Genomic DNA, 14,349 nt, shown 5'->3' with positions numbered 1-14,349 from the left:
TGTACAGGGTGGTTTCTTTGTGACATTTCCATATGTGCTTACAATGTACCTTGGTTAGATTAACTCTCTTCATCGTTCTCTCTCATCCTCTTCTTTAAACAATTTCAGGATGGTATATGGTTGATGGACTTCATATACCTATATGAAACAGAACTAAAAAACCTCTTGCAATTGCTTTGGGTGAGGTGGGGACAGGGCTGAGGGAGAGAGATGATGGGAGAAATGTAAACAATATACAATGTAAGTCTAATTGGAATTGTCAGTTCAAATCCTCCCTGTATAGTGAATATATCCTAATAAAAAATTTTATAATAGAAAAGAATTTTAACTTCAAAAAAACTTCAGCAGGTTTCACTGTTCTGTTTTTCACACAAGTATACATGCTCGCCCTCCTTCATCTCTGTCCCACCATAGCCAGCCCACAGAGACATTTTTAATACTCAGACCCAGCTGGGATCCTGCCTACCTCCCAAGCAACATTCCAGACAGGTTACCTATTTTTTCTCCTTTCTTTATATTCCCTCCCCATCAGACAGGACAGATGTCTGTCCCAGATCTTTTAATGCCCTTCACGTCCCCCCACTCACCCTTTTTAATAAGTCAGTCTCTCTAGTTCCCACTACTTAGGGATATATCTTTTTACATCCATGAACGTCTATATTCCCTTTCTTTCTTGCTTGGTTTTCCTACTATCCCCTCCCCCCCATCCCTGGACACTGTAGCTTTTCCCTTTACTGAGAAGCAAGTGTGTTGGTCATTAAATGCAGACTTCTGGGCCTCATTTCTAGGGAGCCACGTTCTGTGGGTCCTGTTGCCTAGAAATCTTCATTCATTGAGGCTATGCCTCAACCCTCTTTTATTTTAAGTTTTTTTCAGGTAGGATCTTGCATTTTTGCCCTGGGTTGGCCTCAGATCATGATTCTCCTACCTATGGCCTCCCATATAGCTGGGATCACAGTCACATACCACCACCACACCTTGCTTATTAATAGAGTTAGGGTCTTGCTAACTTCTTGCCCGGGCTGGCCTCAAAGCCATCATCTCTGCATCCTGAGTAGCTGGTATCACAAGCATGAACCACCAAGCTTGGCCATTTTTTAAAGGTTTCAAAGATTCTCTGACAGAGGCAAAATTTCAAAACATTCTCATTGGGTTTAATTTATCCTTCCTTTTTCTTTTTAATTGTCTTTTTCCTTTCCTCTACTACTTATTGGTCCAACATCAACAATAGGAGGACTAATGGGAACTGGCAGAGCAGTGGCCTAATTGGCCTCCTGGGCTCCAAGCATTAGTGACTCTCCCCTAACTGACCTTTGCCTTCCAAGGCAGAGCCCTGTCTGTGTGCAGTGAGAGAGCCTCTCATCCTCCTGCTATCTACTCTACAGACTTTCTATCTAAGACTTTTGTTTCTTCATTTCTGAGATTTTACTGGAAGCATATCATGAGATCATAACTTAACTCTGGTTCTCATTATCACCTGCCTAAGCCCTCTTTTCCTGTCGCCAACATCAATCCTCGCCACCTTGCATTAAGATTTTGCAAACGTTCCCCACTTGGTGTTACTGCCCTGCTTTGCCTTCTTTTTAGAATTAATTCATTTTTTTCACCTAATATTTATGGAATGACTATAGTATTTAAGCCCTGTGCCAGACATGTGATTTTGATTTCTACCTAATTACAATGGGAACATTGGAATTACTTCATTTTGTTAGACACTTACTTTCTTTTTGGGGTGGGGGCAGTACTGGGACTTGAACCCAAGGCCTCATGCTTACTAGGCAAGCTGTTTACCACTGAGCCATGCACCCAGCCCTACATATTCAATTTCAATCCCACAGTCTCCATCATTTTATCATGGTGGTCTTTTCCATCCAGTCTTGAGAAAGAGACTAAGCTGAAAATGAGGAAGAAATTGTCCTTCTCAGGAGTGTGTGTCTTAGGATGAGCTGTCCCCAGAGTCTATGCAGAGCCCCTTTTACCTCTTGGTTCTTGAGGCTATAGATGATGGGGTTGACCATGGGAGTGAGGACAGTGTAGAGGACAGAGAAGGCTTTTTGAAACAAGGGGACCATGTGGCTTGTTGGGGCTACATAGACTACAATGAGGGTGCCATAGAACACTCCAACCACACTGAGGTGGGAGGAACAGGTGGAGAAGGCTTTCTGTCGCCCATGGCCTGAAGGTATTTGTAGCACAGCCCTCAGGATGAAGGCATAGGATGTCACAATCAACAGGAAGGGGGCCACTGTCAGGAAGCCTGAGATGCTGACTCCAGCTCCCCACATGACCCTCACATTCCCACAGAACAGTCCTACAACTGGACTGAAGTCACAGAAGTAGTGGTCGATCTCCCTGCTGCCAGGACAGAGGGATAGAGGGGCTGCCAGGGCCAGAGTAAAGGAAGAGAAGAAGAAACCACTGACCCAGGCACCACCGGCCAGGCAGGTACAAAACCAGGTGCTCATAAGAACAGGGTAGTGAAGGGGATGGCAGATGGCCAAGTAGCGGTCATAGGACATGACTGAGAGCAAGAGGCATTCAGCTGCAGCCAGTGAGGCAAATGTGTAGAACTGGATCAGGCAGCTGACCAGTGAGATAACTTCCTTTCCTTTCAGCAAACTCTGTAACAGCCCAGGCATAATGTTGGAGATGTAGCCAATCTCTAGGAGGGAGAAGTGGCAGAGGAAGAAGTACATGGGTGTGTGGAGTGTTCGATTGGAGGCTACAACCAGCATGATGAGGACATTGCCTCCAACTGTCACAACATAGATGACAAGAAAGAGGGTGAAGGACAGGAAGCCCAGGTGTTGCAACTCCCAAAAGCCCACTAGAATCAGCCAGGTGGTCTGGTTTTCACTGTCACCACTGGATTGCTTCCTCATCTGGATCTGAGCTGAAGGGAAGAGATGACAATAACCAATATTAAGCAGTATCTTATTATGAACCCCTTCAAGCTTGATTTATTCATTTATACATCACAACAAGCATTGGAGACAAGCTTTATTGTCTCCTATTTATTTAGAAGAATAATTGAAGCAATTATTCAAGGTTACTATGGTAAAGTCATGACTTGAGCTCAAGTTTGCTTGACTCCAAGCTCCCGCAGTTCTATAGTGCCTTCCTAAACCTTTTCTTCAGTGATAAAAATGTTACAATTAGAGAGCATCATAGCACTCTTCCCATCAGCAGGAACCCATTTACATGGTGATCCTGGCCGAGTACCGACAGGAGAGCCACCTGGTGAACCCTTCTAGAAAGGTGGGAATGGTGCCCATGGCCTTCAGGGAAGATGATCCTACTCTGGAGTCATGCACATCCCTGAGGCAGCCACTCATCTTGACTATTTTCGCTTTCTAAGAAAGTCAGACTTGGAGATCCAGGCACATGATCTATGCCATCTACTCTGTGAGAGAGGCAGTATAGAAAAATCTGTATTAGCCCAGATTCGACTCCCCTAGGAAGACATTCTTTCTCCTTGGACAAGTGGCCTGGTGACTCTTGGTAAAGCCATTTCCAAACTTTCCCCAGTCTCTGGTTAGTTTGTCAGAAGTTGAGTATTCTATATTTTTCTTAGTTCTCCTGCTCTGTATTCTCCATGTAGGTCAAATGCTCAATTTATCTCACCTATTCATGGTTCTTTAGAAATTTCTACCCCAGTACAGATTTTCTCCTCATAATTACTGTAGCACTAACTTACCACCAAATACACAGGAAGAGCACGATTAGTACTTGTGGAATGAATAAAAAAATTAAGAAATTTCAAATAGCAAATTACCATGGAAAAATTTCAGCATATTCCATGATAAAGCATCACAAGTAATACTTGATTCCTAAAAAGGAGAAGGAATCTCTGGGTCCTCCCCTAACTAAGAGAATATTGGAATGTTTCCACTCAGAGGTTGAGATGGATCTATGATTAAGAATAGAGATGGAAGTCAAAAAGGTGTGTGTGTGTGTGTGTGTGTGTGTGTGTGTGTGTGTGAGAGAGAGAGAGAGAGAGAGAGAGAGAGAGAGAGAGAGAGAAAAAGAGAAAAGAAAGATTAATGTGATACAGTCTCTACATTTTTTTAAATTAAAAAACATGACATTCCACATTTGCAGATAGCAGCATGAGCACAGGCCTTTTGTGTTCCTGCCCTGGTACTTTTTCCTCTGGTTTTGGGCTTATGTCATACAGACATGCATTCAGTCTCATGTGATACAGAGACAGAACAAACTGAATGCTTTCACACGTATTCAACATATTTTGCCTTTATAAACTAATGACTTCTTAAAGAGCCAGGAAGAGATTTCAACTGAGAGTAAAATAGAACACCTGATTTAGCAGAGATGGAACAAAAAATGAAACTAATTTAACCAATCAAATCAACCAACCAGTCTACTGACCCCAACCTTCTCAAGTCTAGACTCTGAACCAACGTTTATGATCAAAAAGTTACTATTGCTCTTGAATTTGAGGTTGATCTCTGGTGAAATTCTTAAACAGACTTTTTTTTTTTTTTTAGACAGTCTCGCTATGTAGCTCAGGTTGGCTTTGAACTCATGATCCTCTTACCTCTGCCTCCCATGTGCTGGGATTACAGATATAAAGCACCATGCCTGGCTTAAATAGATGTTTTATAAACTAGTTGGAAATCTCATAAGAGATCAAGAAGAGATTTGTAATACTAATCATAATGTGAAACCTCACATAATGTCCTTTATTAGAGCATTAGTAATTAAATAGGTCAAGAGAGGAGTAGAAAGAGGACATATTAATTCAGTAAAGCTTTGTAGAAAAAATGAACACTGTGCTTAAAGATAACACTTTGGCTACCACACAACACAATTATTCATTAATGACCAAAAATCTAGAGAAGGATGTCTAGTGAAAAGATGTGTTCTAGATCTTGTCTCCTTCACCTATTTTTAACAGTGACCTTTCACCTCTTTTATATTAGCAAACATTAACAGTACAAGGGTGTGTCATTCTGATCATGGAACAGATGCGTACAATGTACTTTGAACAAGTTCACCCCTTTAGCAGTGACTTTCATAGATATCATAAATATTCGTGGTTCATCAAAATTCAGATGATATGAAATGAAGAGGGAAACCAATATTATAGATGAAAGAATTAGAATTCAAAAGAATCTTGCCATTGGAACATTAAACTAAAAACAAAGAAATTTAACAAGGACACATATAAAATCTGATATAAGCTTTAACAATGAGTTGAACAAGCACAAGAAGGGTAACACTTGACTTTGTAACCATTTGTGTAAAAATAACTTGGATGTTTTTGTTGACCATCATGATTTAAGGTTGAGAACTATGAAAGATGAGAAATATGTGAAGAATGTGGAGATGTTTAATCTGGAAAAGTCAAAACTAATGGAAGAATACAGAGGCTGCTTTCAGATACTTGAGGCATTCCTATAAATAAGAAGAAATATATTTAAAATACATTCTCAGAGAGTAGAACTGGGACCCAGGGGGTGGTGGTGGTAAAAAGCCCCTGACTATCCATCTGTGCTAGTTTCTTAGAGGTGATTCTTAAGGGACTAACTATTGTTATTTACAGAATTGCCTTTTAAGGTATGAAAAGAAGGTGAGGGGATAGAGTAGAGGGAATGGAATTTCTTCTTATGTCCTCCAAAAGTTTGTTGGCAAATATAGACCTTATCTGTTGGAAACTTCTGGAAAAAGCAAGACATTAAGAAATATGGTAAGCTGTCTTTGTATTTATATAGGTTGGGACAGAAGTGGGCCTCTCTTTAGGCAGGGAGCAATGTCAACCCACATGAACTCTAGATACTCACACTTAGTGGAGAAGGGGGGCTGATCTGCTTTGGGCTTGGAATTGATGTCTTCTCTCCTGGATGTCTTTACTCCTGGACTACATTCTTCTGCCAGCTGCCAGCTCTGTGGACTTTCTGCTTCTCTCCTGTGAGACCTCCATGCCCTTGGCTCCCCACACCCTAGGATGTTCACAGAAGACTAATGTCCCTTTCTGTATGTGCTGCTATAGACACTACTGTCATTTATAGAGCAGAATAGCTCCCTTTCATTTTGAAGGTTGAGAAGAGCCTCCTTGGAGAGGAGATGCAACTTGGAGCCAACTGGAGCAGCTGCATCTGTGTTTTGTTTCCAGGGGAATGTTTTAGTCCATAAGGGACCACAACTAGATGTTTCACGTGAATCTAATAACCTCCTTCTTATGAGATGGGGAAAGACTGTCAAGACATAAGAATGGCCACACTTAAAGCCAGCATTTATCTAATGCTTTATGATTCATAAGGCAAAATTTATTTATCTAATGCTTTATGATTCATAAGGCAAATTTTAACTTATTTAATAAATAGTCATTTCTCAGAATGAACCTTAAATGTGAAAAATGTGAGTGTGCTGTGATTTGTTCTTGCAGTATGAGGATGGATTAGCAGGAGTATGACCTTTAAGGACTGGATTAACAGTGTTTATACTCTGTTTTGATCTTGGCAGGGAGGAGGCAGGAGAAAACCTCTATATAATTTTGTAGATAATTTGTTCTATTTACCTTGATAGTTTAACATCATAGATTAGCATAAAACCAGGTCAGTCCCTTCAAAATAATGGAAGCAGATAATAAATTGTAGCTGAATAATGAATGTGGATAGGAGCCCCCACTGCAGAAATATGGCACTGAGTCCCTTCCATATGAAAGCAGAAAGCAGATCTAGACTAGGAGGAGGCCAGCCCAGGATCATGGGCTGGGTTTTCCTAGTAACAGACTAGGTTAGTCCTTCCTGGAAGAATTGGATAATGTCTTACCTTGTTTGAAGAGAGGCTGAGTAGATTGCTCTGGATGAGGAAGAGGTAACCTGCAAGGAAGTGATTAGCATATTTTCTTTGAGGAAGTAGCTGAGAATAAAATACAGAGATGGAGGTCTTGGATTGTATAAAGAGCCTGAGGGAAGTACCAGCTGAGAGAGAAGAATGAGCCTTTTCTAGGTAGAAAGAAAAGCCAGTATTTATTGACTTAGAATTTATGATAATAGTGATAAGAATACCTAACTTGTGCTTAAAAGTTTGTTTTAATTTTAGCTCTTTTTCTGAATGTTATTTGTGAGTTTAAAGTAGAAATGGGGCATCTCTATGCTATTTTTTAATAATAAATTATGTCTTTTATAGAGACATGTATCATGACATTAATTTAGTAAATATTTATGGAGTGCTTATGACCTATCAGTCATTGTTCTAACACTGTAGCCATAGAGCAGTGAACAAAACAAAATTGGTTAGTAGAGTATATACTTACTTTTTTAAGTTATCTCTCACTGGGATGCTCTTTTCTCTCAGGGGCAGTTTTCCTGATTATAGGCATACTGCTTGGGGAAAACTCACCTTCATTGGACAAACTTCTTATATCTCTTATCCCAACTCACATAGAATATAAAAAGGAGAATGTAGTAAAATCGTTGCAAAATAATGATACTAAAAGAAACCCTCTGATGGATCATTTCTCTGTGCTAGACATTCTTAGAATTTTACAGAATTATCTCATTGAATCTCCACAAGATGTTGTATCAAGGTACATTTCAGAGTTGAGTTTTGCCTTTAGATAATAGGGAAGGGTAAATAGAAGATATTAGGAAAAAGAAAACCATGATGGGTTGTTCTGAAAATATGATTAACTTGATCCATAAAAACTATCTTCACATACTTGCTATCTCCTGATTATAAGTGTTGGAAAATAGGCACACAGATGTACAGACTTACATAAAATGTACCCTAACTTGGCTCCTTTTGAATGTCAAAATTTCATCCTGGAAAACACATAAAGTAGATGTTATCAAACAATGGTCTTAATCATTACCAGTCTCAATACACCACTCAGTACCTCACTATGAGCAGCAAAGCTTCCTGGTGAGCCCTCAAGGATGAGCTGGCTGCAAAATGTGATTGCAGATCACTATATGAACCAATATTCTCAATAATGCTATTAACTAAATAGCTAACTAAATGTTGGAGGATGTAAAATAAAAATAAAATTTTGCTTTTGGAATAATCATCCTAATCCATCCTTCATGAAAGAGTTAGATAGCCAAGCCAACTGTCTTTCAACACTAATCTTAGATCATTGTAAAACAAAAATGTTGGCTTGAGATATAGCTCGGTGATACAGCACTTGCCTGGCAAGCAAAAGGCCCTGGGTTCAATTCCTAGAACTGAAAAAGAAAGTCAATAGTACATATGAATTAAAACAACTGTATTATTTAAGAATACTTCCTTCCAGCATTTTATATGCAAGTTTTCCATGGCTGTAATGATCATCATATATGGAATCTTGGTGATTCACCTAATATTTTATTTTAAGCATTTTATATATCCCCCATTTAGAATAATCATATAATATCCATTTTGTAGATGTAGCATAACTTCTATTTTGTCATTGAAGTTTTGTGTTGGGAGACACTGCAAGCTATATATTCTAACCTTCTACTAACTGAGGAGGTAATTTATCCTCCTCTTATTTATTACCACCCAAAAAAGACGATCCTTTGGAGTATCTTACCCCTTTAACAAATAAGCATTTTTGAGTTCCATAGCATGTTAGGCATTATTGAAATGATCAAGACATACGATGTCCCTACAGACTAACTATGGTATAACATTGAATATGTGATAATGGCCGCAAAAGAGCTATGTACAGAGATTACAGAGAGGTAAGTAAAGGAATTTAATGGAGACAGTGAAATATGAACTAGAATTTAGAGTGAAATAAAGGTTTTAGAAAGTTAAAAATAAGGGCAATGGTCTTCAGCTTCCAACTATGAAGGAGTGACTGGTCTCAAACTAGCTCTCCTGATATAAATTACCACAAAATGGACAAAACATATGAAATATCTGTTTTCAGCTTGTCGAAAATAGCACAGGACTTTAATCCCTTAGGGAAGAAGGGAAGCTATTGAGATGGTATCTCCCATTACGTTAATTTTCTGTTTACTTTCCAGACCTGAGATCTCAGAGGCACAAAGCATGATTGATTGTCTTGCTGAACTGAAGAGACTAAATCAGAGTTTGGGAAGGTATAGACTATTGAATTTCTAGGGTGAAAGAGGAGGGAGGTATGCAGAGAGAGAACTCAAGAGGTCTGTATAAGGATACCCATGATGGGACTTGTAAGTTAAGTAACTTCTGGGACTTATATAGGGTGGGAGAAATCTCATTGAAAACCTGGAGCATTCAGTAGATACCTCAAAAAGACCATTGCTTAGCAATAACAATAAAAACAGCATGGTACTGGCACAAAAACAGACATGAAGACCAGTGGAACAGAATAGAGGATCCAGATATGAAGCCACACAACTATAAGCAACTTATCTTTGACAAAGGAGCTAAAAATATACGATGGAGAAATAGCAGCCTCTTCAACAAAAACTGCTGGGAAAACTGGTTAGCAGTCTGCAAAAAACTGAAACTAGATCCATGTATATCACCCTATACCAATATTAACTCAAAATGGATCAAGGATCTTAATATCAGACCACAAACTCTAAAGTTGATACAGGAAAGAGTAGGAAATACTCTGGAGTTAGTAGGTATAGGTAAGAACTTTCTCAACGAAACCCCAGCAGCACAGCAACTAAGAGATAGCATAGATAAATGGGACCTCATAAAACTAAAAAGCTTCTGTTCATCAAAAGAAATGGTCTCTAAACTGAAGAGAACAGCCACAGAGTGGGAGAAAATATTTGCCAACTATACATCAGACAAAGGACTGATAACCAGAATATACAGGGAACTTAAAAAACTAAATTCTCCCAAAACTAATGAACCAATAAAGAAATGGGTACGTGAACTAAACAGAACTTTGTCAAAAGAAGAAATTCAAATGGCCAGGAAACACATGAAAAAATGCTCACCATCTCTAGCAATAAAGGAAATGCAAATTAAAACCACACTATGATTCCACCTCACCCCTGTTAGAATAGCCATCATCAGCAACACCACCAACAACAGGTGTTGGCAAGGATGCGGGGAAAAAGGAGCCCTCTTACACTGTTGGTGGGAATGTAGACTAGTACAACCACTCTGGAAAAAAATTTGGAGGCTACTTAAAAAGCTGAACATCGATCTACCATTTGATCCAGCAATACCACTCTTGGGGATATACCCAAAAGACTGTTATTCCAGAGGCACCTGCACATCCATGTTTATTGCGGCACTTTTCACAATAGCCAAGTTATGGAAACAGCCAAGATGCCCCAGCACAGACGAATGGATTAAGAAAATGTGGTATCTATACACAATGGAATTTTATGCAGCCATGAAGAAGAACGAAATGTTATCATTCACTGGTAAATGGATGGAATTGGAGAACATCATTCTGAGTGAGGTTAGCCTGGCTCAAAAAACCAAAAATCGCATGTTCTCCCTCATATGTGGACATTAGATCAAGGGCAAACACAACAAGGGGATTGGACTATGAGCACATGATAAAAGCGAGAGCACACAAGGGAGGGGTGAGGATAGGTAAGACACTTAAAAAACTAGCTAGCATTTGTTGCCCTTAACGCAGAGAAACTAAAACAGATACCTTAAAGCAACTGAGGCCAATAGGAAAAGGGGAACAGGAACTAGAGAAAAGGTTAGATCAAAAAGAATTAACCTAGAAGGTAACACCCACGCATAGGAAATCAATGTGAGTCAATGCCCTGTATAGCTATCCTTATCTCAACCAGCAAAAACCCTTGTTCCTTCCTATTATTGCTTATACTCTCTCTACAACAAAATTAGAAATAAGGGCAAAATAGTTTCTGCTGGGTATTGAGGGGGGTGGAGAGGGAGGGGGCAGAGTGGGTGGTAAGGGAGGGGGTGGGGGCAGGGGGGAGAAATGAACCAAGCCTTGTATGCACATATGAATAATAAAAGAAAAATGAAAAAAAAAAGAATTAAAAAAAAAGACCATTGCTTAGGAATAGATATAACTTATAATAACAAATTAGCCTAAGAATAAAGGTGATCTAGATGTGCTGTAATAAAGCTTAGAAGCAAGACTTGAAAAGATAAGTTGACTCTTAAGAATATTATCTGTCTCCTAGTACTACAAAGCCAGAACTCTTCAAAGGAAGACAACAAAATCCAGACAACAACAGAATGTCTATCATACTCAGAATCTAAAAAAATAATTAGTAGAAATGCAAAAAAGCGGATAAATGTGATCCCTAACCAGAGAAAAATAAGACAATAAAGGGAAGGACATCAGCAAATGATGGAAGGGGAAATCCCAGATTTCTTTTTCCATATAAACACAAACTTAACACTATATAAACTAATTCCCAGGTGCTCAATCACTTGAGCCACTCCATCAGTCCTTTTTGTGTTGGTTATTTTGAGATAGAGTCTCACTTTATGCATATGCCATCCTGGATCACAGTCCTCCTATTTGTGCTTCCCCGTGTAGCTGTGATGACAGGCATGTGCCAACATGCCCAGCCATTAGTTGAGATGGGGGTCTTGGTGAACTTTTTGCTGAAGCTGTTTTCAGCACTTCCTAAGTAGCTAGGATTATAGGCTTGAGCCATTGCATCCTGCTTATCCATTATACTCCTTTCTTTCTTTCTTTCTTTCCTTCTTTCTTTCTTTCCTCCCTCCTTCCTTCCTTCCTTCCTTCCTTCCTTCCTTCCTTCCTTCCTTCCTTCCTTCCTTCCTTCCTTCCTTCCTCCTTTCTTTCTTTCTTCCTTCCTTTCTTTCTTTCTTTCTTTCTTTCTTTCTTTCTTTCTTTCTTTCTTTCTTTCTTTCTTTCTTTCTTTCTTTCTTTCTTTCGTTCTTTCTTTCTTCTTTTTTTTTTCTCTTTCTTCTCTCCTTTCTTTCCCTGCCTCCCTCTCTTCCTTCCTTCGGCACTGGAACTTACTCTTGCCAGGCAGGTGCTGTACCACTTAAGCCACTCACTCCATGAGCTCTTTTTTGTGATGGGTTTCTTCCAGGTAGGGTCTTGTGAACTATTTGCCTGGGGCTGGCCTCAAACCATGATCCTCAAGATCTTTGCCTCCTCGTAGCTAGGATTACAGGTGTGAGCCACAGGTTCCTGGCTCCATGTACTTTTAATGGACATTTGAGGGATCTCCAATAATGCAGGCATGAACATTTCTTTTCTTGTAAATATCCTGGGGCACAAGTATATGCTTCTCTACTGTGCATACATAGGAGTGGAATTTCTGGGTACTAGGACTTGCATATGTTTACATTTAGGAGGAAATGCAAAATGGTTTCCAAAGTAATTGTACCAATTTTGCTCTTACCAGATATGAAAATTTTCATCATATTAGTTGTTAGGTCCCTGGCATTCTTGGGGCGGGTGGAAGAACCCGAGGCTACACCTTAAAACCAGTCCCCCTGATTTATGACCACTTTTTTCTCCCTGTCTGATTGTTTCTCGGCTTGCAAAACACCTCAGGAACTTCGAGTTACTCAACTAGCCAGGCATTTCGACCTGTTCCATCTGGTGATCGCAGCTAATCAGAGGCCAGAAACTCTCTCCCTCCCCCATGGCTTGGCCCCTCCTATAAAGCCCACTACCCAATTCACCCAAGTCGCTGCTCCCTGACCTGGGGGGGGAGAGTGGCAGCCATGCAGACTGGATCTTAATAAATCTTTCCTTTCCACACATGGCATGGTCTTAATTCAGCAGTACCTTACATCTGGTGCTGAAACCCGGGAGAGGTTAACAGGATGCTTCTGCCTGGGGCTGCTCCCTTGGCCTTCGTGTCCTGCCCTTTCCTGAACCCAGACTGCTGAATGAACCCCACGTGCCTCCAGACTCTGGATCTCAGACCTTACTGCCTTGCTGGCTTTCCCATCCATCATTAGCCTTTCTCTTCCACTGCTCTCCACCTGACCTACTCCTCTCCTCAGACTCGGTAAGTGCCACCCTCTCTCAGGGCTGCCTGTTCCCTCTCTCTCTTTCTGGTCTCGGAAGTCGCAGGTCCTGCGCCAGGCACGCCTCCTACCCCTGTTTGGGGTGCCCACCGCTTAGCACCGGGCCGCCTGGCTAACTGGTTGGGCATTCTCTGTCAGATGGCAACCCAGGACGGGGACGCCCGCCCTTGGGAACCCGTTCGGGTGACACTCACACTCTCCTTCTCTCTCTCTCTCTCTCTCTTGCTCTCCCTCCCTGCTTTCCTTTCCTCTGCCCAAGGTGAGAGCTCAACAGCCCCTCCAGCTTCCTTTGACCAAACAGCAACAGGACGATTCTGCTGTGTTGCCTGAGTCACGTAAGGGAGGCTAGATCTTGACCTATGTCTATATTGGCCTGAAGGGTAAACTCACCAAGGCACCTCTCTCTCTCTCTCTCTCTCTCTCTCTCTCTCTCTCTCTCTCTCTCTCTCTCTCTCTCTCCATTATGGGAACCACACACTCTAAATTAGATGTGTCCATGCCCCTGGGATGCCTTCTTGGCTCCCTTGGGAACCTCGGTCTCCAAGACGATATAAAACCTAAGCGACTGCTCTATTACTGCAACACCGGTTGGCCTCGTTACAAGCTAGACAATCAGTCACAATGGCCTGAAAATGGTACTTTTGATTTTCACACACTTCTAGATCTTGACAATTTCTGCCATCCCAATGGCAAGTGGTCTGAGATTACATAAGTTCAAGCTTTCCTTTCTCTCTGCTCTCAACCCTCCCTGCTCCAGTCTTGTAACACTGTTCAAATCCTCCTTGCCAACAACAAACCCCCCTCTCAAAGTCTGTGTCTCTCCCTCCCACTGAACTCTCTTACTTGTGACCTCACGGGTTCTGTCTGCCCACCTCCCAACTCCTCCTGCCAGTCCTCTTCATCAATCTCTTCTCCCACCTCATCCTCCCATGACTCAGACCCCACTTCTTCCACCCCTGCTGGCTCTCCCAAACAGCTGTCACCCTATTCTCCCTCTACAGTAGTCACTATTGACCCTGAGCCATCGGCTCCTCAGGAACCAACAACACCAGCCTTGCCCTCAGCCCCTGCTACACCCTAACCCGATATACTTTATCTTAATTCTCATTTATCTTAACTCTGGGAGGTGGCAGGAGCTGACAACATTTTTTTATTGTTTTGTTATTCATATGTGCATACAAGGCTTGGGTCATTTCTCCCCCCTGCCCCCACCCCCTCCCTTATCACCCACTCTGCCCCCTTTCTCTCCCCCCACCCCCTCAATACCCAGCAGAAACTATTTTGCCCTTATTTCTAATTTTGTTGTAGAGAGAGTATAAGCAATAATAGGAAGGAACAAGGGTTTTTGCTGGTTGAGATAAGGATAGCTATACAGGGCATTGACTCACATTGATTTCCTGTGCGTGGGTGTTACCTTCTAGGTTAATTCTTTTTGATCTAACCTTT

The 14,349-nt window shown here is 41.1% G+C and overlaps 1 protein-coding gene across 1 annotated transcript; it reads right to left on the bottom strand.

The window, feature by feature from the left end:
• Positions 1–751: 751 nt before the first annotated feature.
• LOC109686369 (olfactory receptor 11A1-like) lies at positions 752–3,070 on the bottom strand. Its single transcript, XM_020163647.2, has one exon. The coding sequence runs from the start codon at positions 2,880–2,882 to the stop codon at positions 1,890–1,892; it is 993 nt and encodes a 330-aa protein (XP_020019236.1). The 5' UTR covers positions 2,883–3,070; the 3' UTR covers positions 752–1,889.
• Between the last annotated feature and the right edge of the window lie 11,279 nt (positions 3,071–14,349).

This window comes from Castor canadensis, chromosome 8 (genome assembly GCF_047511655.1).
Source record: "Castor canadensis chromosome 8, mCasCan1.hap1v2, whole genome shotgun sequence".
NCBI classification, from domain to species: domain Eukaryota; kingdom Metazoa; phylum Chordata; class Mammalia; order Rodentia; family Castoridae; genus Castor; species Castor canadensis.
Note: the sequence above shows the minus strand (reverse complement) of the source record. Positions and strands in the feature narration are given on the sequence as shown.

Excerpts from the sequence above, each read along its gene's own strand:
- LOC109686369 (XM_020163647.2), bottom strand. The coding sequence starts at position 2,882 with ATGAGGAAGCAATCCAGTGGTGACAGTGAAAACCAGACCACCTGGCTG.